The sequence below is a fragment of the Dermacentor andersoni genome, chromosome 5, assembly GCF_023375885.2.
Source record: "Dermacentor andersoni chromosome 5, qqDerAnde1_hic_scaffold, whole genome shotgun sequence".
Lineage (NCBI taxonomy): Eukaryota > Metazoa > Arthropoda > Arachnida > Ixodida > Ixodidae > Dermacentor > Dermacentor andersoni.
In genome coordinates, this window is record NC_092818.1 from 199,932,705 (window position 1) to 199,959,212 (window position 26,508).

General features: G+C 47.7%; 1 protein-coding gene across 1 annotated transcript in view; it reads right to left on the reverse strand.

Moving 5' to 3' along the window:
• The window catches only part of LOC126532256 (uncharacterized), a 68,151-nt gene that overhangs the window by 1,772 nt on the left and 39,871 nt on the right, over nt 1-26,508 (reverse strand). Inside the window, exons 2-3 of the mRNA XM_055071524.2 lie at nt 24,269-25,281; nt 71-204 (exon numbers count right to left, since the gene is read on the reverse strand). Of these exons, the coding sequence (XP_054927499.1) occupies nt 71-204; nt 24,269-25,281 (1,147 nt within the window). The remainder of the gene's footprint in view (nt 1-70; nt 205-24,268; nt 25,282-26,508) is intronic.

The window sequence follows — 26,508 nt, forward strand, 5'->3', positions numbered from 1 at the left end:
GTGCGCGCGTACGGTAGCGGCCGTGACCCGGAAACCCCATAAGTGCGCCCATGCTGCGAAATGTGCTCACCTTGCTTTTGCCGCGTGCCGGGTCGCTGAACTCGCAGCTGACGTGACGCAGTTCACGGCGGAACTTTTCACTCAGCGTGAGGTTTTCAAGCCGCAGGATCCACGCCAAGCGGCAGTCGCAGGTCAGCCGGTTGCCTGCGCAAGGTAACGTATTAAGCGCGCAGTGAGTGCGTCTGCTACTGAGCCCTCTTTCACCATTTGCCTGGCCATGTTCCCTTCTGATGCGTAACAGCATGTTACGCAAACGTGCTGCGTAACAGCGCGTTTGCGTGCCGAAGCTAAAATTACGAGAAGCGGTGGATATTAAGAAAGTCATCTTTTCTCGAAGAAAATGCAAGCATTACTTTGATAGCATAAATACCAGGTAACATTCCCTGAAACTAAAATTTGCAAATTATCCAAGTACACTCTAAGAAAAATCCCGGGGAAACGAGAGTAACTGGGCAGTTAGTCCTAAAAAGGGCGCTTTCGTCCCTCAAGGGACTCACTGCATGAATGTGTGTGCCGTGTGCAAATTTCGGAGAGTAAGTGTTTAGTCCCTGGTAGGAAAGAGAGCAACGGGAGGACGAACGACAACAGTTACTCCCCATGCCCTCCGCTGCTTTCCTCCATGTCGTGGAGTGATGCGACGAAAACGGTATTGTCTGTAATTCATGAATAGTTCGAAGTTCGTGCACTGTCTATTAAACTACATGCAAAGCACCACTTTGCCTCTTCGTAAGAAAATTGCATGAGATTTAAAAGCTGGAATGTTAAGAGCCATGCCCTTCGTGCGCGCACCAGAAGTGAGCGATGGACATTAAACGCGCAAGTCAGTGATAGACTGCTAGATTTTCTTGGTCAACAGTACCTAAGTTCCTCCGTTCCAAGGATATAACGAACTTAACTGAAGCGATGTGTAGCTCAAACGGGACAAGCTAAGCGACAGAGAAATTGGTCTTCTCTGTCGTCTTGGGTGCCCCGTTCGAGCTTGTGACACGTATACCGTGTAGTGCCTCAGTTTAAATCCCTCTATATAAGAATACTCGGGCAGATTTCTTTTCGCAGTCGCTTATAGCTGTAAGTACACTCAACATCAGACTCTCCCCGCATAGCATACACAAATACCGAGTCCGCTTTTATATTGCCGCACCTTCGTTGCAATGCTTAATATTGGCTCAATATCCCGTACTGTCAACCGTCCTCGCGTGGCTTGTTCGAACGGCCACGCTTGCGATGAGCTGCGCTGGAAACAGCGCATCGGCCCTCAGCCGAGTATCACACCCACCGTACACTACTGATTCCGGTAATTATAAAGTCGTTCTACCTCGTCTACCGACTGGCAACACCTTTCTCAATTCAGTTTCCCTGCATGCTGACCTGGCAGGGCGGCCGTATCGGTCCCCGGACTTTCGCGATGCACTCCTTTCAGTGCTAAATGCAACTGATATCCTCGGCGCTGGACAATACCAGATGAGCCACATGTGGTTAGTGACATGTGTTAACAGCATCGTGAAACAGAAACTTGTCGACAAAGGCCAGTTGTTGGTGAAGGGCCTCAAGTGTCTTGTCATAGACACGGAATGTAAAAATATCAAGATGAAGCTTCTTTGGCTTCCCCCACACCTCGAACAGAGACGTATTGTTGAAGCGCTAGAGCCATATGGCACAGTGCAGTCCATCACGAGAGAGATGTGGCGGTATGGCGGCATGGAGGGCTGGAAAATGACTAATCGAGACGTGACGTTTGCATTGAAAGATGGAGTTTGTGCCAGTAATCTGCCACATCTATTGAGCATATAGGGCTACCAGTGCCTAATCTTGGTTCCTGGCCGACCACCACTTTGCTTCCGGTGCAAGAGAGTTGGGCATATCCGGCGACAATGTAGAACACCGCGCTGCAATAACTGTCACAATAACGGTCATCTTGCAGATGCATGCATCGGAACCTACGCTGACAAGCTTCATGGAAATAAACCAGCTGAGCATGATACCATCACCGATAATCTAATGGACGTGAGTGAAGTTGTGGATGCAAGTAGTGAAACACTCCCTGAGACTCATCGACAAGAACAGATTAAGCCGTCATCGGCTGACAATAGCCTTAGCCAGAAGCCTGCTAGCGAGGATGAGACTAAGGCGCCTGACGACGAACCAACTGTGTCATGGGCAGAATCGCCACCAGTTCAAGATCGCCCACGGTCAGGGGAATTTGGATCGATGTGCGAGGCCGCTAAGAAGCGTCCAGCGCCATTTGACAATCCATCGCCTTCGGAAAAAGAGGCTCGCGTTCCCAAAGTGTAAAAGTGGACAAAAGCGCTCCGGGGAACGCCTACTCCTGAAGATGCCCCTTGTGTTAACGTGCACCAAAAGGTCCATAGTGCATCACCGCATCAAGAAGGGAGTTGTGAACCTCTGGAGCAGCGTTAAAAGGCTGCACTTCCATAGGTAATCATGGCGGGCTCTCTTCCCTTCCATTTTTGTACTTTAAATTTTCGTGGTTTACGAAGTAAGCGACGGCAAGTATAGAGTCTTCATTTGTTACACAATAGAAAATTATATATTGCTGCTATTCAAGAAACAAAGATTGAATCTGACGAAAACACAGAAGTAGTTCTATCTCCATTCCTATCTGACTATAATGTTTGTGGCAGCCATGCAGTAGGCGTTTCCGCAGGTTGTATGGTATTTGTTAGAATACATTTACCATGTGATTTGCTTCATTTATTTACAGATAGCGAAGGGCGCCTAATCTGTGGGGATATTGATATCGGTGGTACGAGCTTTAGATTTGTGTGTGTTTATGCCCCGAACAAGTTACGTGAACGCGAGTGTTTCTTCTTACCTCTAGAACATAATTTCTGTACTGATAGTGCATTGGTCCTCTTTGGAGACTTTAATTGTGTATGTAACGCGCAAGATCGTACGTCACTGAAGCTGAGACATGATCCAAGTAGTGATGCGTTGCAACGCCTGATATGTGATTATCAGCTTGTGGACATTGGAGAAAATGAAAAGACGGGATGTCGATATACACACTTCCAGGGTACCTCGCATGCAAGGCTTGATCGAATTTACGTTTCACTTAGCGCGCTATCTCTTATTTATGCTTACACTGTGCACCCTATATCCTTTAGTGACCATTGCCTAGTCTCAGCATCGTTTGGCAGCCGTCGGTACCAAAGTCGGGGTATGTGCTGGGAGCGGTGGAAGTTTAATAACCAATTGCTTTCGCGTGAATGTTTCTTAAAACGTGTTACTGAGCTTATAGCTCATGTGTCATGCCGCAAGGACTTGCCACTCTTTGCTGTGTGGGAATTATTCAAACAGGAAGCTAAAATGATAGCTATCGAAGTATCATCAATATTGGCCTTTGAAAAAAAGAATAATTACAAAGCATTGTATAGACTTCAGAGTGAATTGCATGAGCTTGAATGTCTACATCCGTGTCAATATATTGATGATATTCATAAGGTCAAGGCGCAGCTACAAACTTTGCACACAGAAAAATACAGAGGTGCACTAGTGCGTGCGCGAGAGCAGCGTTTCCTGGAAGAACAGCCTTGCAGGGCGCTAGGTGATGAGCGCCGACACGCACAAATACTACCTATATATAGAGTATGGTGGAATCATTGTTAATGAACCTACCCTAATAAGTAAAGCGTTTTTCGAACATTATCAAAAACTATTTCGAGGCCATAAGCCATTGGATACAGATGCTGCAAAAAAATTGTATCGTTGCTGCCCCAGTTAAATCAGGATGATTATGATTATACAAACGAAAACATTGATATAAATGAGGTAACTGCATGCATCGATTCGTTAGCGAAGGGCAAGACGCCCGGCCCGGATGGCCTTACTGCCGAATTTTAGCAGTGTTTTCGTTCCCTCGTATCGCCATTATTACTTCAGGTGTACGGTGAGGCCTTGGAAGTAGGGTACCTAACCGCCACAATGTACGAAGGGCACACCGTCCTTATAGCCAAAAGCGATGATGAGACTAAATTGCAAAAAGTGGAGGGATATCGGCCTATCTCCTTATGCGATGTGGACTATAAAATTTTTGCAAAGGTGTTAGCTAACCGTTTGCAAGTTGTAATAACATCTGTGGTCGGTGATCCTCAAACATGTGGCATCAGGGGCCGGCCCATTCAGACGAACATTCATGTTGCAAGACCTTCATGTGGCAAGATTCATGTGGTAATGGTACATACAGCAAGATCTGGCTAAGGCGTTCGACAGGGTGAATCGCTCATTCCTGTTTACTGTACTAGAGCCTATAAATATCGGATCCCTGCTCCTTAGAGGTGTCAGCATATGTTATACCAATGGCTCAACGAGGCTGGTAGTGAAGGGCTCGCTCTCCGATCCGATTAGGCTTGTATCATCAGTACGACAAGGACGCACTTTGTCACCGCTTCTGTTCTGCTTGTATTTAGAGCCACTTTCTATGAGCATTATTAAAGAAAAATATTTGCAAGGATTTAAATTACTGACTAATGAGGTTAGGGTTCTTGCGTATGCAGACGAAGTGGCCTTTTTCCTACCGATAAAGAGAGTGTAAAGACTGCTCTTGCAATTAAAGAATTTTGTGCGGCTTCTGGTGCAAGCGTTAACATTGAAAGAAGTTCAGGTTTTTGGTTTGGATTAGGTTTGGTTTGGTTTGGTTTTTGGTTTGGATTATCACATTACGCAGGCATTCAATGGAGAGAAAGAGAGAGAAAGACAGAGAGAGAGAGAGAGAGGGAGGTGGATCTTGTGGGAAAGGAGGAAAGGCTGGCACTATCTTCTGCAACCCATGCGGGAGCACGGCTCAGCGCCAGCGGGGTGGCGGAGATGGGATTAAAAGATAGAGAGGGTAGGAGGGAGAAAAGTAGACGGTCGTCTCAGCAGCATCAGAGCAGCCCTGCCGGGAGGGCCCAGTGGGTTCGACCGGAGGAGTAGGCTGGAGGTAGACCGTATCGGAGGTGGCCCAGTAGAAGTGAAGTAGTGGCAGATCAGGAAGCCCGAGGTGGTGGGATGGCCGTTAGGCCATCCGTCTTTGTAGAAATTTCCTATAGTCTCGCCGAGGACCCCGACGAGTCGAGGTACTCGACGACACTTAGGAAGGCTGGTAGCTGATTACGACAGGGGAAGAGGATATCTTCCTGTCGTGAACATGGGAGCCCCAGGCGGTGGAACTCTTGCATTCAATGCAAGAAAGATCTGCGTTATTTAGGTGTGCCTCTACCACAGTATAGTAATAGCAACGCTCATTGGTCGGGAGAAGTTGGCAAAATTCAACGTAAAGTGAATTCATGGCGAGGGCGGAATTTGTCAATGTTCATTCGTGCTCAAGTGTGCAACGGGTTCTTAGCTTCCCCTCTTATGTATGTGCTGCAAGTACTGCACTGCTCACGACTTCGTCTTCAGGCACGCACGGCATCGCGTATTTGCAACATTTATTTGGAGTTTGAGTTGTGAATCGATGCGGCGCGACAATCTGTTCCTCCCCCTGGAACGTGGTGGTCTGGGATTGGTCCACCTTTTGTAGGTCCACCTCTTCGTCAGGCGAATTGTTTCTCGCGTGTTTTTCTTTCGAGGCAGCGACCATCCGTTCTCGCGTGAAATGTTGCAACTCTCTTTGGTTCATTATGTTCCTAATATAGTAGTGTCATTAAATGCAAAAGATGCCCCACAGGCTCCTTGGGCCTTTCTCAAGGAGGTTGTTGACACACTTCTTTTCTTGAAAATTAAGACTCCGCCTGGTGTACGTGTTCACTGCGAGTCGAAAAGCAATTTCTGCGGCACTGGTGGACTCTATTTTCCCAGATCCTTTGTATCGTTCACCTTATTTAAGTCGACCTTATCAGGATGTACTTAAGCGCGTCCAAAAAATGTGTGTACCTTCTGAAGTAAAAACATTTTTCTTTAAATTGCATTCGGAAACACTCCCTGTTAAAACTTGGTTGAATTCGAGGGGTTGCTTTGTGCCGTGGTCAACAAACTGTCGACTATGTCCACGTGCCGAAACCATAGATCACTGTATTATAGACTGTAGGGATGCTGTATTTTTTGGGACATTCTCCAACGGACGCTTAGAAAGAACATTGACAGCACTCCATATTCAATTAGGTTTCTACCGTTTAAGGTTACGGGTGGTTCTCCCTATGACATGTTCATAGTACTTGGTTTATACAGCCTATTGAGATGTAGACTGTGTGATCGCCATGCCGAAAGCCCGCGATCAACAATATCCTTCTTTCGCGAAAGTGCTGCTTATGTAAGAAGTGTGTACGCTGCGCAGGAACCTCCGCCAGACAGGATGCACTTGTTGGATGCATGTGTGCGTTTGCATGAGTTTTAACTGTGGAGTGTCCACTTTAATATACCTTCAGTTTTGTTTTCCATGTAATAAAGAAGCAAAAAGTCCTGCCGTGGTGAAGTGATGATGGTGAGTCAGGATGGTAGAGTACCTGACTTGTGAACGAGAGGACCTGAGTTCGAATCCAACTTGTGGGCACTTTCTTTCTTTTATTTTTCAGCTCAGTAATTTTTTATCAGGCTATAAATGCCTAATTTCATTAATTCCACGTTTTGCGGAGCATCGGAAAGAATGACCGTTACTCGCTTGAGGAGCATCGGAAAAGGGCAACTGATAGTCCTCGAAGGAAGAACCACATGGGGAGTAACAGTTCATCCCCTCGCACTTGATCCCTAAAAGGAGGAATGGTTGTGGCAGATCAGTTCCTCCTCTAAAGGAGTAACCTCAACACCCCATGTCCTCATTTTCTTCTTAGAGTGTACTATTGCGCAGCTTCGCCGACAGTAATTTATTGAATTCAACGTTATTTTCACGCGGACGTCAGGGCGCACCCTCAGAGAAGTACTGCGAAATTCAAGCGACGGGCGAGCCCCTGTCGCGCGGTGTGGGGCACGCGACATCGCGAAAACAAGCCACCATGGTTGCGCGATCGAACATGCTGCCGCAGATACATCGAAACAGACGCGCGTACACACACACACACACACAAAAACACAGTGGCCACTTATGTAGCGGTAAATGCGAGTGAAATGCGTTGTTAGCATTACGTCGCACTTCTCTGAGGTCCCGGATCAATGATTTAAACCGCGTTCACTACATTGCAGAGTGTTGTTCAGGAGCTCACTCGACACAAGTAGGATAGGATAGTACAGCCTTCTTCGATGGCGCGTACCCGCTGCGGGGGATTCTCCAAGATTTGGATGGTATTAGGAAGATGTTGTTATTACAAAAACTGATAAAGGTGTCATGTGGAGACGGATAAAAATAATGTATGAAGAACCTAAGAGAATCGTCCTGAAACAACTATAAGTTCCTCCACGGCTGAGCAGACATCCCTGTGGTAGTTTCCAAGAGAGGGGGCTCCTAGAGAAAGGATATTTAAAATAGAAAAATTTAAACCAAGTTGCGTGAACGTCGGTTCTAAAGTGTTATTTAAAGAAGAAAACGGTGGCAGAGTAAGAAAAAATTATCTATGGTCTCATCTACTGCACAGACTGGGCACAAAGGAGAGGGTACCAGACAAGCCCTGTGATGATAAAAGTTTAATGATGATGTTCGGCAGCCTAACCGGCTAAAGATTACTTGAGTTTTTTCTTGTGTGAAAGGATTTTTGTGCCAAGGGAATAGGAGGTGTCGATATTCTGAAAATTTTGCTAGCGCTGGGTTCAAAAAGTCTAGAGCAATTGCATGTCTCCGGTATCTAGTAGTAGTCAGGTAAGCTGATGCCGGCAGTAATGATAGTACAGTGCCAGTGAGGGGCTCTCTCGCGAGACTGTCAGCCATTTCATTCATGTATAATCCCCTATGACCCGGCACCCAAAGTATTCTAACTAAATTTATGTGGTCAGGCACTATAAAACGAACTGTACTCAGAGGGAAATACTACTATTTGGTGTGAGCGTTGTACATAAAGATAATGAATCCGTTATTATGACTACCGTCGGTATTGATGAACTTAGTTTACGTAAGGCTAACACTACAGCTAGAAATTCAGCCAGAAATACGGATAAGTAATCCGGAATCCTAATTGAGAATGACCAGTCTAGAGCAGGAGCGAAAATGTTTAAGAATGTTAACATATTTAAGAATGTTAACACCGTCAGCAACTGAGGACAAGTCCTGCCTCTTCTTTTTTTTTTCTGATCATACCAAATGCTTTCTTAACATGTACGGCTACCGATCAGTTGTACCTAGTTGGTTTCTATTTTCCGTATTTTATTTGCAACGCTTCTACGCTTAGTCTAACATGTACTGAGAATGTGACGCTTTACACTCTTTCTCCGTTTCTATACTTTACCTGCTCTGCATACCCCCTACCTATGTAATGCCCTCTCCGAAGGCGTTTAAGGATATATTGAATTAAAAAATTCAAGGGGCACTTAGGCGACCCTACGTGGACGAATGTGAAAGAATTGCGACCACCGCGCGACACCCCCGCTCTTTCAGTCGTCTTAATTTAACTGTGCCTTAACACCATAGGTCGTGGGTTCGACTCCTACCTAAAGTCGTGTGTTCGAGCGACTTAATTAACTCTACCTTAATTAACCGTGTCCTAATTAACTCGCCTCAATTAACACCAAAGGTCGTAGGTTCGACTCCCACCAAAGGTCGAGGGTTCTTAGCCTTTTTGTACCATCGTGTGGTCACGCCGACGCCGACAACTATGCGCCTGATGATTTCCCGCCCGATGAGCCATTTAATGCTTTCCCATCGAAATAATAAACGAGCCCAGCTCTCTCTTGGCTTTGCCGTAGACATCTGGGGCGCATCGCACGGTGCGGCGCCCGTCGGGACCGGGCCGCTCGTGCAGCCGTCGTCGCTGACCTGCCGCCGCCACGTGGTCGTCGACGTGGCATCAAGTGGCCGTTGTCGTCACATACATGATCGCGGGCTCTTCGCACACGGACACGTTGCATCATCTGGTAGCGCATTGTGCAAGCTTCCAAACCCCGCTAAATAGCCAGCTACACATAAAATGTTTATCATACAATTGAATTGCGCCCTGCCTGGGATTTGCATAAATCTCTATGCGACTTTTCAGTCGCACGAAGGCCTGTCGGCGTTGGACTTCTTCCTCTTTTGTCCGCGCTTTCTAGGCCAGCGTTGTCGAGCCATCAAGTCTTACTAACTTGCCCAGCTTTCTTCCGCTCTAAACACTCTTGCGAATAGATAATTAGGAAAACACATTTATTCCTTTATCTTTTGCTGCGTAGCAGAAAAGAGGGAGTAGCCAAGGTACTCAATCTCTCCATAGAAGTTCACCTATCACAGAACAGAACAGGCCCACATTATGAGAGTTCAGAGAGAGAGAGAGATAAAAGGAAGGCAGGGATGTTAACCAGTCAAGAGTCCGGTTGGCTACCCTGCGTTGGGGGAAGAGAGTGGGGGAATAGAAAGAAGGGAGAGAAAGAGAGAGATGAGGGTAGAGAGACGCCCACGAACAGTGCTACAGAGTCAAAGGCGCTCGCACAAGCCAGACGTTCTCAGAAAGCACACAAGTGGCTTAGTGCCTTCTGCGCCGATGATCAGCGGGGACGGTATTCTGGTATTGTCTGTTCACTCAGCAGACGATCATCTAGTTTCCTGAATGCGTTGGTCATAGATTGTATTTTTGATTAAAACCCAGCACAGTGGCAGAAATGGGAGCTCAGGTGGCAAAGGATAACCCCGAGCCTTTTAAAACACAAACGTGACGACCGAACTTCAGCACGTGCGCTGGCTTTCTCAGTTTTCTTTCTCTGGCTATGCAAGCGGAGGAGTACACGTATTCAGAGGTCCCAGTATTACGAGGAGGACCGACAAACTTGCATTAAAATACTTGCATGTTTGTCAGAGCTTCGACTCTTCGGAGTAATTCTGGCTCGGGATGTTACAATTAATTACACTGCTACGATTCCTCTGACAATTTCACAAAAATATTGCCTTATCGAGTTCAAGTCCGTAAATTAGCCTTCCAAAGCACCATTATATAGGCTAACAAATGCATAATGGGCTCAAGTGGGAGCCCGACTTTGTTTTCAACTGGCATAACTCGCCCAAAAGGACGAACGAACGAACATCGAGTCCAACCCACGACCAACCATGAATAGGGGCGAAAGAGGCCAAGAAAGCCGCCTTTAAACATTCCCGTGCGTTCCTGGGTTTTCACAGATGAAGCAGTAACTTTCCGAATGCACTGCAAGACCCTCCTCCTTCAAATCGTAAGCCTCTCTCGCTCGAGCAGCCCCCTAGAATCGCGCTGCCGCATCAGAACTCTTCGCGGAGCACGCAGGCCCGCAGCCGCTCTTGCGCCGCGGACTGTCTCATGCGGCGACACGTCCGAGGCGCTATAATTAAAGCGCTCGTGTTGCAGGAAGAACCGGTACGCGGGTCGTTGGACGCGCCTGCCGAAAAGGTGGTGGCCCGGACGCGGTCCCTCGTCGAGACAGCGCTGCCGGCCGTTGAGACCAAACGGCGACTGCGCAAAGGCGCGCGCTCTCTGCGCACTACGGACGGGAGATCGGCTTCACGACAGCCAATGTTAGCTGGAAGGACTCCGTTGCAGTTCCCGACATTGTGGACGTGGCCTGTGTTGAGGCCAAATTTAGCAATTATCGTACACCCCATAAAGTGTCTACTGGCGTAGGGCGCCACGTACTGTTTACCGCTGCATATATACCGTGGCCCTCAGGGATGCTGTTATGCTGCCGTTCTTTCGGCGTGCGTAGCTTAGATGCCCCGTAGTACTGTTAAAGAAATTAACGCCGCCAATTGAAGCGACAATTATTCCATAGCACCGAAAGAACGCCCACGAAACTTGCGCACGTTTCGTCTGGCCGGTGTTGAAATTTACTTAGCGAAGTATTATATAGTTACACATTCGGAGCAGGCCTGTCTGCATTATTGCATATTTGAATGTTTTGAAAACTTTGAAAGCTTGGGCCTTGTAAGCCAAAGATGGCTTGAATGTGCGGCTATACAAAGTATACAAAGTGGATTGCCGTTCCATGCCACCCGCCACGTTTGTGCGCTGTAGCTAAGTGGCACTCCCTTGCTATAACGGTGGCGCGGACTCGTCTTCCAGTTGACACTGATCGACGATTTGGAAAAAATGCAGAAAACGCATTGCTGATAAGTGTTGACTTGGATGTCAATGCATTTCTCTACATATCTTGAGATTGTATGTCATCGAGTGGGTGCTAAGGCCAGGATTTCTGCTAAACTATTACTTTATCACGGTTGGGCTTCAATTTCGAAGTCGCGACACGTGTAGTAAAATGATTAATAAAAGATCAACTGGTAAAACTTTTCAATAGATAACGTCACACTGCGCTTACCCATCGCCGCGGTCGCCCAGTGGATTGTTGCGCTACTGAGCTGGAGCTAGCGGGCTCGATCTCGGCCGCAGCTGAGACATATCTATGGGGACGAAATATTCCGAAGTCCTCCACTACGGCCTGCCCCATAATCAGAACGTGCTTTTGACACGTGACACCCCAAAGCTTTTTTTTTATGCTGGTGTGTAAGTACACCCCCTCCTTTTCAAGTAATCGAGCTGTCGTGACAGAATAGGAAATGTGTAAAACATGGTGGTTCCGGCGCAGGCAGTTCCGGCGCAGGCAGTCTGCAAAAGCATGGCCTTGGAGATCTGTGCCTATTACTCAGCGGCAACCGTCGCTCGGGCGTCAATTTGGACACCACCTACGTACGTTATCTAAGTCGGCCAAGATATGTACCACCGGCAGAGCACAGTGCACTCGAAACGAAGTGGCACACTCGGAAATGCACCGCAAGCAATCTCGCAGCAGATTCCACATGCCGAGATTTCTTGTCCGTCACGCCCATAGAGTTTCCCACTGCATTGCCTAGAGGGAAATCTGGCGCTGCTGCGCTATGGTATGCATGGAAATGCCGGTATATTGTGAATACGGACTGGCAACGTTCTCAGAGAGCCAGGCAAGCAACGTTCCGTCTGTCATCATCATCAGCAGCAGCAGCCTGGTTACGCCCACTGCAGGGCAAAGGCCTCTCCCATACTTCTCTAACTACCCCGGTCATGTACTTATTGTGGCCATGTTGTCCCTGCAATCTTCTTAATCTCATCCGCCCACCTAACTTTCTGCCGCCCTCTGCTACGCTTCCGTTCGCTTGAAATCCAGTCCGTAACCCTTAATGACCATCGGTTATCTTCCCTCCTCATTACATCTCCTGCCCATGCCCATTTCTTTTTCTTGATTTACACTAAGATATCATTAACTCGCGTTTGTTCCCTAACCCAATCTGCTCTTTTCTTATCCCTTAACGTTACACCTATCATTCTTCTTTCCATTGCTCGTTGCGTCGTCCTCAATTTAAGTAGAACCCTTCTCGTAAGCCTCCAGCTTTCTGCCCCGTACGTCAGTACTGGTAAGACACAGCTGTTATATATTTTTCTCTTGAGGGATAATGGCAACCTGCTGTTCATGATCTGAGAATGCCTGCCAAACGCACCCCAGCCCATTCTTATTCTTCTGATTATTTCAGTCTCATGATTTGGATCCGCAGTCACTACCTGTCCTAAGTATATGTATTCTCTTACCACTTCCAGTGCCTCACTACCTATCGTAAACTGCTGTTCTTTTCCGAGACTGTTAAACATTACTTTAGTTTTCTGCAGATTAATTTTTAGACCCACCCTTCGGCTTTACCTCTCCAGGTCAGTGAGCATGCATTGCAATTGGTCCCCTGAGTTACTAAGCAAGGCAATATCATCAGCGAATCGCAAGTTACTAAGGTATTCTCCATTAACTCTTATCCCCAATTCTTCCCAATCCAGGTCTCTGAACACCTCCTGTAAACACGCTGTGAATAGCATGGGAGAGATCGTATCATCCCTGCCTGACGGCTTTCTTTATTGGGATTTTGTTGCTTTCTTTATGGAGGACTGCGGTGGCTGTGGAGCCGCTATAGATATCTTTCAGTATTTTTACATACGGCTCGTCTACACCCTGATTCCGCAATGCCTCCATGACTGCTGAGGTTTCGACTGAATCAAACGCTTTCCCGTAATCAATGAAAGCTATATATAAGAGTTTGTTATATTCCGCACTTTTCTCTGTCACCTGATTGATAGTGTGAATATGATCTATTGTTGAGTAGCCTTTACGGAATCCTGCCTGGTCCTTTGGTTGACGGAAGTCTAAGGTGTTCCTGATTCTATTTGCAATTACCTTAGTAAATACTTTGTAGGCAACGGACAGTAAGCTGATCGGTCTATAATTTTTCAAGTCTTTGGCGTCCCCTTTCTTATGGATTAGGATTATGTTAGCGTTTTTCCAAGATTCCCGTACGCTTAAAGTCATGAGGCATTGCGTATACAGGGTGGCCAGTTTTTCTAAAACAATCTGGCCACCATCCTTCAACAAATCTGCTGTTACCTGATCCTCCCCAGCTGCCTTCCGCCTTTGCATAGCTCCCAAGGCTTTCTTTACTTCTTCCGGCGTTACTTGTGGGATTTCAAGTTCCTCTAGACTATTCTCTCTTCCATTATCGTCGTGGGCGCCACTGGTACTGTATAAATCTCTATAGAACTCCTCAGCCACTTGAACGATCTCATCCACATTATAGTAATGATATTGCCGGCTTTGTCTCTTAAAGCATACATCTGATTCTTGCCTATTCCTAGTTTCTTCTTCACTGCTTTTAGGCTTCCTGCGTTCCTGAGGGCATGTTCAATTCTATCCATATTATACTTCCTTATGTCAGCAGTCTTACGCTTGTTGATAAACTTGGAAAGTTCTGCCAGTTCTATTCTAGCTGTAGGGTTAGAGGCTTTCATACATTGGCGTTTCTTGATCAGATCTTTCATCTCCTGCGATAGCTTCTGTCTGTCACCATTATTCATATTTTACTAGAACTGCACGTAAAAAGCTGTTTTAGCTTTATTATTACACAAAGCCATGTTTTGTTTAACCATAATAACTTGTTAGTGCATGTACAATTATATTATACGTAAAAAGTATCAGCGGGCCGCTAAAGTTGGAGGACAGACGACAAGATTCGCGTTCACTTTGAAACAGTTTGTCGTCTGTTCTTGCTTTTCTTCCCTTCGTCAGGCATTGTAGGCGAGTAAAGATGCAATTTGCGTGAATGGAACCATTTTATGAAGATTTTACTTTAAGAACGCGTTATTTGTGTAGCCATATCCCCGTTTTAGACGAAACCTCTTACAACACCAGCCAACACAAGCCTCGCAGACACATATACCGTCATTCCCATGACGGCACGGTGCTCCTTAAGAAACTCCCATAGACGGTGGCGCCAGATTTCCCTCTAGGTGTTATAGTGAGAAACTCTATGGTCACGCCGAACTTCGAGCCGTTCGTTCGCGCCTGCCAGCGGGCGCGAGAAGTAACCAGCGTTCGCGCGGTGCCACTCGTGTGGCGAGCGTCCAGACGAGGAGGCGCGCGGAGTGCTCTCGCGGCGAAAGCTCTCGAGATAAGCTAAACAGCGACGAGCGACGGACTGGCATAATGATTAATGATAAAGAAAAAAAAGAAAGGAGCCGCGGGGGCGGGTGGTTGTGGAGCTTCGTTTCCCGGCCACGATTATATGGAGCGTCAGGAGTGCGTCCGCGGTCTAAAATAGCTTGAGGCGCGGCCCGCGCCACGGAACGCGGCACGGTCGTCGCGACGCCCACGTCGACCGCGCTTCAATGGTTCACAAATGGGCGCCGGCTTGCGCGCATTCGCGGAAGGGGCAGCTGCACAGTCGGGCGCTGTGTGGTTTGGCTGTCCCGGAAATGCCCTCGGCCGCCAGAAGTCAAATGACATCGTGCTTTAAACTGCGCTCCCGTTCACACAGTCAGCGTAAAAAAGTGCACATAAAACTATTGCAATTTAAACGAAAATAATTGCGTTTAGTGGTCGTCCTCTCCTTGAATTGTAAAAAAGCGGAACAGACGAGGTGAGTCTTTTTTCGGACCAGGCCAGCATAGGGAGAAACTAAAAATAATGGTTGACAGGGCTTCTTCTTTAACGCGCACCGAACAAACTTGTACGAATAGAGAAACTTTATTGTTCAATAGAGAGAAATTCGTAGAACGTAATTTGTTGTTCAGGCGCATTTTCGCTCAGGTGAATGCGAAATTAACGGTTTTTTACGTAGTACGTTGTTTCTTCGTGAGAAATCTGTCACCTATCTTTTTAAGCTATCAGTTGCTCTTCTTTAAACATTAACCTATCAGTTGCTGTTTTTATATATTGAGGTATCAAGTGCTGTTCTTTAGATATTTTCAAACAGGATGTGCTGTGCTGCCGCCAGGGGGAGCGAGATGAATAACCTTTCGTTTATTGCCGGTACACCGGTAGTGCTTAACTTCACCTTCCACTATACGTTCATTTCATAATGATCACTGTTGCTACCATTTGACCCCCCCTCCTCCCTCCCGCTCCCAACCGTACTGCCTCAGAATATAATTTTCTTTACGTCTCCTATAACGAGCACGCGATGTGAGTCTACCTCGTAGTACGTGTCAAAGTTTACTCTCTCTCTCTCTTTCTATATATATATATATATATATATATATATATATATATATATATATATATACATATATCGACACCAGCATCAGTGCGCAATGATGCGGGCCACTTGAAACGGCCTTCGAGGGCGGCACCGCTCTGCGCGCGACGCCCCGTGACGCGTGCCAGAGCTGATAACGGCCCACTTACGGGCAGGGTCAAAAATAATAAAGATAAATGGGCCTGGCATGCACACTCTTCACGTATACACCGATGTGCTTCGTGGAAGACGTTGCGCATGTGACTGTGTATAATGAGGTACTGGCATACTTGCATACATGTTCACACCACCATTGTAATGGTTGGGGTCGGGCATTGAGTAGATGGTAGCTGGTAGGCTTCCTCTCTTACAGTTAGTTTACGGCTGGCATAGAGGATAGGATGCTCCTCATTATCGTCGCCGACCTGACTAAGTACCACGCCCATACATCTGTCGCTTGCGTCGCACTGAACTATGAATTCCTTTGTGTAGTCTGGCGCGCGAAGCACAGGACGAGAAACCAATAGCGTTTTCAAACTTTGGAAAGCGTTCTCTTTGTCCTTATCTCTGTGCACGCTATTCGGTGCTCCCTTTCGGAGGGCGTCCGTTAAAGGACTTGCCATTTGCGAGTAATTTGGAATATACCGTTGATCGTACCCCACAAGTCCCAAAAATGAACGAATGTCTGTTTTCGTGCGCGGCTCAGAAAAATTTCCAATCGTAGCTATGTTCATCCCGGCCGGCCGTCTCGTGCCCTGACCGCCAGCATGGCCCAGATAAGTAACCTGCGAACCAGCCAAACTTACACTTTTCCGCCTTCATCGTTAAGCCGGCTTCCCTCAACGGTGAGAACACCTGTTTGAGGTGCGATACGTGCTGTTCCCAGCTCTCCGGAAAAATTGCTACATCATCAAGATATGGCAAGGCGAACTCCTGCAAGTCCTTTAGCACAATATCCATTAACTTGGAGAAGCTAAACGGCGCGTTCTTCAGCCTAAGCTGAGGGCGAAAGGGCGAAAAGTGCCTACAGGTGAGATAAATGCGGCATAGCGCCTGGCACTTTCTGCAAGGGGAATTTGCCAATATCCCGGCACGAGATCTATAGTTGAAATGTATTTAGCATCGCAAACTCTTTCAATTCGTTCCTCAAGGTTAGGTATCGGGTACAGCTGATCTCTAGTGATGGCATTTAACTTCCTGTAATCACTACACGGACGAGGCTCCTTATTAGGGGTTTCTACAAGTATTAGCGGCGACGTGCAGTCACTCTCAGCGGGCTCAATAACTCCCAACTCTAGCGTGCACTGTATCTCTGCCTCCATAATTTCTCTCTGTAGTGGAGACACCCTGTAAGGCTTTGATCTTACGGGTTCGGTTGATGTGAGCTCTATTTCATGCGTTATTAGTTCGGTTATACCTGGCCAATTAATCGCTGAATCTGTCGAGATATTCCCCTAACATTACTTTTATCTCATCTAGTTGCTCGGGTCTAAGAGTGTGCGAGCTTACCGAATGTTTCACTACTTCTTCTAGACTGATTTCAAAGCTGGAGGTCGCCGTATACTCATTAAACTTGGTACTATAGTGTCATCCTGCCCTTTGATGGTACCAGTTAACGACTCCGCTTCGCTCTACGTACGGCTTCATCAAATTGCAGTGGTATATCCTCACCTCCTTCCTGCGACCGGGCATTTTCAGAGCATAGTTAGTTACTATATGAAAGTTTGTGCAACACTTTACCGGGCCTGTCCCAGTGAACTTCAAGCTTGATCTTTCTTGAAGGTTTCAGGATTATTACCTGGTCTCCGGCGTTAAACGTACGAAGCCTCGCATTCTTGTCGTAATAGAACTTGGCGTTCTTTTGAGCTACTCCCATGTTTTTTTCGACTAGTTCTTGGGTTGCACTTAGCCGTCCTAGCAGATTTAGCACGTATTATATCACTGTTGGACTTTCTCCTCTTTCCTCCCACATCCCTCTTAACATTCTCAGTGGAGAACCGAGTGTCCTCCCATACACTAGTTCTGCTGGCGAGAACCCTGTAGCCTCATGGGGAACCGCTCGCAAAGGAAACGAAGCGGCCGGAAGGCAATTCTCCCAGCCCTCCTTGTGCTCGTAACAGAGCGCTCGCAAAACTCGCTTAAGCACTGAATGCCACCTCTCTACACTATTTGACTGAGGGTGATAGACGGAACTATGTATCAACTTTACCCCGCAGTTTTGTAAGAACGTGGAAATCAGTGCGCTGGTGAATACATCCTTAATCCTCCTTAATTTTGGCTGGAAGCCCAACTCGTGCGCATACTGTTCTCAACTCATACTGTTCGCATACGTATACAGTTCTCAGCTCAACTCCACCTGTTCGGTGGAGTTGAGCTCTTTTAGAAGGATTGCTTCTGAAATATTTGTAGCCGGACACAACATGGTAAACAAGTACCTGTAACCCGACTTTGTCCTTGGTAGAGGCCCTACCGTGTCTATCACAAGTCGTCTGAAGGGTTCTGTTATTAAAGGCACTACCTTTAGTAGAGCTTTCCAGACCACCCATTTCCATGACAGGGACTCAAAAGGTCCTCCCTGTACTTAGTAGGTACGACTAACTGATCGAGAATCCTACCCTTTCGGTCTCTGCAGTGCCGATACAACAATCCTCCTCTCGTATCGTCACGTTGCGCCTAGCAATGCCTTCTTTAGCTGTGTGATGCAATTTAGCTAAGCTGTCATCATTCTTTTGCTCGGCTGCCAGTGACTCTTTGTTTACACGTAAGAGCTGATCAAAGTTCTTTGAGGCCGGTGATAGTAACGACCCTGTCTCGCTTGCGAGTGCGTCAGCTGGCTCTTCCAGCAGGCGTGAACTTTGACCCCCAAGTGATCCGCTCTCACTGAGCTGGTCAGCTGGCAGGCTTTCCTGAACAGTTTTTTCGTTTCTCGAACCTAACTCGGATTCGGTTACTGAAGTTACCTCTTTTGCTACTTCCGCTGGAGCAGCTTTTGCGTTTTCAGCCGAAAGCGACGCGATTTTACGAGCTTGGCCTCGCGTCAATGCCTGTATTACGCCCTCTCCCAGTTTAAGCCCTTTGTCACGCAGTAACTGATCCGACCGATTCGAAAAAATGTAAGGGTACTGCAGCGACAAAAATTTGGAAACTGCAGCCTCGGTCACCACCTCCCTGAACCGTCCACTGTTTTTGACTTTGGCCATGGGCAGACACACGTTGTATTCCTCTACAACCTGTTTAATTCATGCTACTTCGCCAGTGAAGTCATCTACCTTCGCGTAGGTCGAATGGACAATGTCCATAGTGGCGGCACTGTATCGCAGCACCCTGCATGGTTTGCCATTATACTTGCAGGTCGTGAAGATACGGGCTTAAAAGTTCCATATTCTCGTCTTTTTCATCCACTTAGGAGAAAACTACGCTAGGCTTCCCTCAGTTTACAGCGATATGTCCCAGTTTGTGGCACTTATAGCAGCGGATCGGTCTAAAAGATTCGAATTTTCTTTTCTGCTCATTTTGTACGGTTTCCGCATTTGCTTTCTCCTCGCTCTTTTCTGAGGGCTTTCCTCCACGTCTACAGGCTCCGGTCGTCTAGTCTGCGAACCATTTTTTAATGGAAATGGTTTCCACGGCCCATTTCGACCATCCCAATTTCGGTCCTTTCTACGCGTTGCGTACTCTTCGGCTAATTCAGCCGCCCTTCCCACAGTGTTTACACTTCCTCTGTCTTGCGCACACAGCTCCACAGATTGAGGGATTCTTCTGTAAAACTGCTCTAGACACATGTAGCCAATAATCATGTCGCTGCTCTCGTACGCTTCCGCGCTGCGTGCGTGCGTGCGTGTGTGTGTGTGTGTGTGTGTGTGTGTGTGTGTGTGTGTGTGTGTGTGTGTGTGTGTGTGTGTGTGTGTGTGTGTGTGTGTGTGTGTGTGTGTGTGTGTGCGTGCGTGCGTGCGTGCGTGTGTGCGTGCGTGCGTGCGTGCGTGCGCGCACACACAAAGGCAAATTCTCGCATTTATTCAATACAGTAAACTCTCAGTTGTATGAATGCCAGTTTAACGAATATTTCAGAATAACAAAATTTTAGAATATCCCCAGTGGTTTTACTGAGCATTCTATGCAAAAATCTTTCAGTTAAACAAATTTCTGAATAGCGAATATTTCAGTTGAATGAGCCTGAGGCTCCTGGTGGATAGTAACACCGGCTACAATTAGAAACTGCTGGCATCAATCAGGCATTTCCCCCGTGTGCGGTGAAAGCGAGCAGGAGTAACAGCGCGACGAGGTGATCGACCTTGCGATGTGGACAGAGGTCTGTCACGAGCTGGATATTGACAGCAACACTTCATTTGAAGACTATGTGCAGGGACAGTGAGCTCATTACCTGTGCTGAACTAATAGATCTGGAAATTTTTTCCAATATTCATCTTGAAGAATTGTGCAACGAGGAAGATGCAATGGCAGAAGCAGATTCACATACTGTAATTCTAGCCGAGGATGTAGGATGCCTTGGAAAGTTGCGGGACTTCGTGTCCCAGCAACAAAGTGCGCCAGAGGAAGGGCACAAAAACAGGCTCTCTGAACAGCTGTGTTACTTCTTTCGCTTGAAGAGCACGAGTGCAAATGAAACTTGCGGATTTTTTTTCCCAAATGAAATAGGCAGCAATGTGACTATTATGCATTTCGTATATGGTGATGTACATAAATCCAGAAATTGCATTTCACGTTTGACTCGTCTGGTGTGCCCTACGCTATTCCATATTCTAGTGAATATTCAGTTTAGTGAGCTTTCAGTTAAGTGAACTATTTCCTTGAGTCCCTTGAAGTTCACTCAAGTGAGAGTTGACTGTATTTTGTTTCTGTGATAACGCAATTACTAGCTTCCAATCACGTCACGCAGTGATGAGACCAGTTACACGTAAAACGGGCTTGGACCTCCGGCGGCACAGTCGCAGACACGCCGCGAGCGCTGCGGCATCGCGGAAGCGAAACTGGATGAACTGCCGCCTCTCGCGCGCGCGACCTTGACAAGTGCGAGCGAGCGAGCGGCGCCTGTGTGCCGCCAGCCGCGAGTGGGACAAAAGACCGGGCGCGCGGAACAGAAGGCCGAGCGCGGAGATTCGTCGCGCTTCCTTCCCGCTGCCGAGAGAAAAGCCGCGTGAGAGAGCTGATCGAGGGGGGATGTCCCGAAGTGTGCGCTCCACAACTCCGAGGCAGCGTGGGAAACGGCTGGGGCGGAACGGCGCCCGAGAGCGACTACAGTGCAGCGTTCGATGGCCGGGGGTGAAACGCGACACACCGCAGGTTCAGGTGGTCAAGAACAAAGTGACTCCGAGAGGCCGGAGGAGCCACGTTCCCGAAAGTAACGGCGCAGGTGGAGTGCGTTTTGGACGCGAGAGCGTTAATGGCCCCGTGTCGCAGAAAATCAGGCGCAGGACGTCGTTACGGCAAAAAAGGTTTTCGAACATACCCAGGCCCTCCATGTGGCGCAAGGAAGTTAGTGAACTAATTGAATTTCTCAAGCTAAATTTCGTATAGAAATCGTAAAGTAAGACTTAAGCACAACCTACAGATATGATAGCATCGGATAGTAATTTGGCTATACAAGAATATAATTTTGTTACGCGAAAACTCAAAGAAACCCCTTAATACACACAAACCAGCCGCGGCGTTCACAGACCGGCCACGGCGCCCGCCATTCTGCGCGCGCCGGCGCGATGGGTGTCTTGGGGGCCACGGAGTGGCGCGCCCGGTTCCTTGCAATACCTCCAGCTGGCGCACACCTCCGCCTCATCAAGGCGCACGCAAGGGGCTGTGTTTCTACCAGAAAGCCCGCCGGTAAACATAACCGTGCCATACGCTCCAATTGCTGGGAAGCGTGAGAAGCAGTAAGGGATCTTCGGATGCTATGGCGGTCCACTCTTAAAGACGAAACAAGCCCAAATATGTACACTTAAAGGCGAAGCTTTAGCGTCTTCCAAAAATCCCAGAATGAAATTAAAGATTTTAGTAAGATATTTAAAAAAGAAGTGGAGACGGTAAAGGGACCTTAAAACAACGGTAAGAAATAATAGTTAATAAATAAATAAATAAATAAATAAATAAATAAATAAATAAATAAAATGAATGAAGCAAGTCACACTCCTGGAAATTTCATATGTGAGTCCCGTTGGGTCCCGAATAATGTCAGGCAATACAGACATCGATACAAGGCGCCCAGTGAAGGCGCCCAAAGATAGAAAATTACTGGTGAAGTTAGTTGAAGCCCAAGCTAGTGAAATTGAATTTCAATACTTTTTCTTCGCCTTGCAATTCTGTGGAAGAATAGAGCAGGTTCATTTTCTTCTTGTTCATCTCCTTCTTTCCTGTTTGCGTGACGTGCTTTTCATCTCTCGGCATCAACACCTTTTGACTTCAAACCTGAAGTTTGACTCAGAGGAAGGGCGAGGTTATCGAGGCGCTGAGGTTGCACGAATAACACTTGTTTTTCTGTTTTAGTTTGTTTGTTTGTTAGCTTGTGTGTTTGTTTGAGGACCGGTTTCTCATGTTGCGCTATTCGGATAACGCTCATATGCTTAGCTAACATGCTTCAATTTTCTTTCTGATGAAGAAAATTAATGATGAAGAAAACGCCACGAGGCCTGTCTGCGGCTGCTCTGGTGCCATCATTAACTGTCATCATCATGTCATACCACAAGCTTAGCTTGTGGTATGACATGATGAGGTATAGTTGCGAAAGATTCTTGCCGAGAGCACGTTATAATTAGTGTTCAGATGGTCTCCCGCGGACAGCCTTTGATAATTTATCCAGCTGTTGTGGTCCCGTCCACACGGCGACAGGCGGGCTGGTGTTTTGGGAAGCGCTTGATGGCAACTCAGCTCTTTTTCTCTGCTTTCCGAATGTCTCGGTCACTGCCACAGGTGAATATGGAAATCGGGGTGTCACGTCGCACACGGTCTACGCAGCGACGCGAGGCTCTGAGAGCCAGCGACATACGGGTGAACGCGGTAGACCGAAGCGGGGTTGTTGTGGGGACGCCATGGCGCGCGTTTTCAACGTTTAAAAAGATCTCACCAATAAAAGCACGAACGACTGCTATGCGTTGCTGGAACGTTCTTCCTCCTCCGCAGCTAGCGCTCGTCAAGCCTTCTCTATTTCGGGAGCACACTTACACTTGGACAGACGGGGCGGAAGTCAGTCTAAGGAAAGGGCGAAAATTAAAATAAAATTTTCCGAAATAGAAAAACGCGACGGAAGAAATAAAAATGCTAGCGCGAGACGCAACCCGGAAGCCAGCAGAGCAGCCCCGTCCCCCACCCTCGCGGATGGTTCTCTCCAACGTGCGGTCTCTTCTTTCTTTATTTCTTCCTGCTTTTCTTTCTTTATTAAGAAACGTGCAGTTTTTCAAGTCTGTCGGCCTGGCATGCTTCCACGTAGGATAGTTGATCGTGAGTTTATTACAAGGATTGGTCACAATTGACACACCGGCCTCTTGTGAACTGGAAAAGATGTCCTTTGTTTACGATCGTTTAACGCGGGGGCCACTTCTCTAGACAGAACCGACAGACGTACCCACACCTCAACTGTCGACCTTGAAGACTGCGGCAAGAGTGAACGCGCAGTGTGGGCGAGCGTAACGCCTTTCACGTAACCGTGCGTCTGGATGGGCTTGTGTCAAGGACGCCAGAAATGGCGTGAAGCCCCATCTTTTGCATAAGGAAAGCGAGCAGGCCAACGTGGAGCAATGTTTGTGGGGCGTTGCACGTAAGGGAATGTAGCTAGCAGAATCGCTTTGCAGGGCTGCTGCAGATACCAGTGTAATGAAGTGACGTGATAGCAGGAATGATCCTTGGAGTATTCATTCCCTGTCATTTTAACTTCACGAACACCTTCCGAATGAATACAAAACTAGGCGAGAACTCTACAAACACGCGATAGCATTCTCTGATTGTGACGTCTTAGCAGCTGCGCGCGCGTGCGTCACGGGCCGCACCCTCTCATTTATCAAAGCGACGCTTCGATACCTCGCATCTCTCACAAGCTTGCGATTTCTCGCACAGTGACGCGCTCGCGTGCGCTCACCGCTTCTACAGTTTTCTGTTAGGTATGCGTGACTGATGGCGGGACCGAACTGTCGTTGATTAGAGCCCAATGCTCCAATCATTGGGCAACTGTCGCACGCTTGCACCAAAGTCGCTCTTTGAATCGCTCTTTGGCGCGAGCGTCACGTGTCGCACTCTTCCACGTGATTGCATTGAGACGCTGTGCTATAGACTACTGCAATGCATGAATTCTACATCGGCCCACATTTGATATCTACACACACACGCGCACGCGCACGCACGCACGCACGCACGCACACGCATATATATAAAGGTGAATTAAATTGTTCTCTAAAGCTATATCAGGTATTCAAAAGAAAAGACACATTTCATTTAACCTGCATGGGATGCCCGACAGGCGCTTGCTGCTCTCGAGCATAACGAATGCTCTACTTTTTTCCCGTGTTGCCGATATGAAAAGGGCGACCGTGAAAAGAGTTCACTCTATGTACCACACTATATACAATGTCATTTCATACATAGCCATCAGGCGTGAAGCTTGCGAAAACAATTCCACATCTTTCTTTTTTTCCTTTTTTGGCAATCACGCGGAATAACACTCAGCGCGTGACTCACCAGTGAGACCCATTGCGAAATCCTCGCCGTGCTCCATGTACTTCAGGTTGTGTATCGTCCTCCACGTGAGAGTGACCAGCTGGTTTTGCTCCAGGTCCACCAGGTCCAGATTGGGCGCACCCACGAACATGTCGGCGGGCAGTATGCGTAGCTGGTTGCTGGCTAGATAGATAAGCCTGAGGCGCGCCAGTCCATCGAACGCCAGTGGATCGATAACAGAGATCTGGTTAAGCTTGAGGTCCAACTCTTCCAGGAGAGGCATACTGACAAATATGCCGGCGTCGAGCCGCGTGAGCTTGTTGCGATACAAATCGAGCCTCGTGAGCTGGGAGAGTCCTTTGAAAGTCCGGTTGGTCAGTACTTGTATGAGATTGTCCCCGAGCTCGAGCTCTCTCAGGCCCCCCAGCTCCGCGAAAGCCAGGTCTTCGACGTACTCGATCTGGTTCTTGCCCAAGAACAGAACAGCGAGAGAAGGAAGCCGCGAGAACCAGCCGGCGTTCACGTGTCTCAGCTTGTTTTCGCCGAGCTCGAGAGTTTCGAGCCTCGGCAGGTGCGCTATGGCGTCCGGCTGCAGGTCGATGATGTCGTTGCCCTCCAGCTGCAGCAGGGTGAGCGCGGACAGCTTGTAGAAGGCCCTCGTGTGAAGCACGCCCAAGTTGCACTCCGTGAAGCGCAGCTTCTCGAGCCGGCCCAACTGTCGCAGCGAGTCGGTGGGCACGAAGTCGAGCCGGTAGTCCTGCCCGTACACGGTGAAGGTGACGGAAACCAGCGCTTTCTGGCGCCGCAGCGCCTGGAACACGGCGTGGCCTCCGGTGAGCGGCTTCCCCACGTAGCAGACGACGCCCGTGGTGTCCGCCTCGAAGTGTTCCGAGGAGCACCGGCAGTACATGGGCTCCTCTTGAGCCAGGTGGCACAGGTTCGGAGGCGCGGCCGACGAGTTGCCCGGCTCGAACGCCGACGCGCACGCCACGGCGAGCGAGAGCAGCAGGAGGCTCGGCCGGGACAGTGGAGACCTGCGAAGCACCAGAAGAGAGGTTTTCTGTGGCAAAACCGAAAACGCCTTGAAAAAAAAAATGGAAGACGGCAATCAACCTAACGAGGTCATGAACAGTATATCGTCCCACATTAAGCGCGAACGAGGTTCGGAGAATGTTCTTGGCGCGATGACTTTTATCAATTGGTTGGCGACTAGTAGGCCTAACAAAATTACTGAGGCGGTCCAACGCGGCAGCCGCTGAGTCCAGTGTTTATTCTTTTTATTTATTTATTTATTTTTTGATACTGGTCAATCCCATCAGGGATTTTTACAGGAGTGGGTTAGAAGGGTCTGTAGACATTGTAGTACAGGCATTTACATAATACAAAAGGGTACTTAGTAAGTGTAGTTTCATGGACCTATGTTAACAGCAATAAGTATGGCAAAAACATAACGCACAAAGAGCTTATTTCAATTACATATGAAGTTTCGCAAAGAGACAAAAAGGAAGAAAAGAAGGATAAGCATATGGTTATACAATTGATAGCATCATCCATCATTTCACATCACACATTTCCAAAAACATTTGGTAATAATACAATGATAAAGACAATGGTGATAACATCATTTAGTTGTGATTGACAGTACTCTTGGGTCAACAAATTCAACAAATTTGTCAACAGTGTGCTGTGCGACTACCGTCTGGGCTAAAGCATTCCAATCGCGAACAGCTCGTGGGAAGAACGAAAAGCTGAATGTATTGTTAGTGCAAGAATATTCTTGGAGTGTAAGGTGATGCTTGTGACGGGTTTCTCTGGATGTGTTATAGGAAATATAGGTGTTAGAATCCACATGAACCTAATTATGCAGGATGAGATACAAAAAATTGAGTCGGTACAGCATCGCACGACTGCTTAGTGCACGACCGCTTAGCAGCCAGGCATGCATGGCGCTGCATGATCGAGTCAATAAGACTGAGCAATGCGGCTGCTCACGTCGGGGACGCTACTGATTCCTGCCACGCATTATAGTTTCTGATCTGCATAGCACCAGACTATAACGTAAATTCTAGGCCTCGTGTCAGCAGAGCGCGTTCATGAATATATCGTGTAAAGGGTGTTGAAGCTAATGGTGTTTGCTTTTCTGCTGTCCGTGCGGACCACACAGCAACAGCCAATTTTTTACCGCGCGCAATCATAGTGAAGCCTGGGAAAATCATGTCGTCGTTACAACATCCACCATCTATATAGCGGTTTTGGCCGGG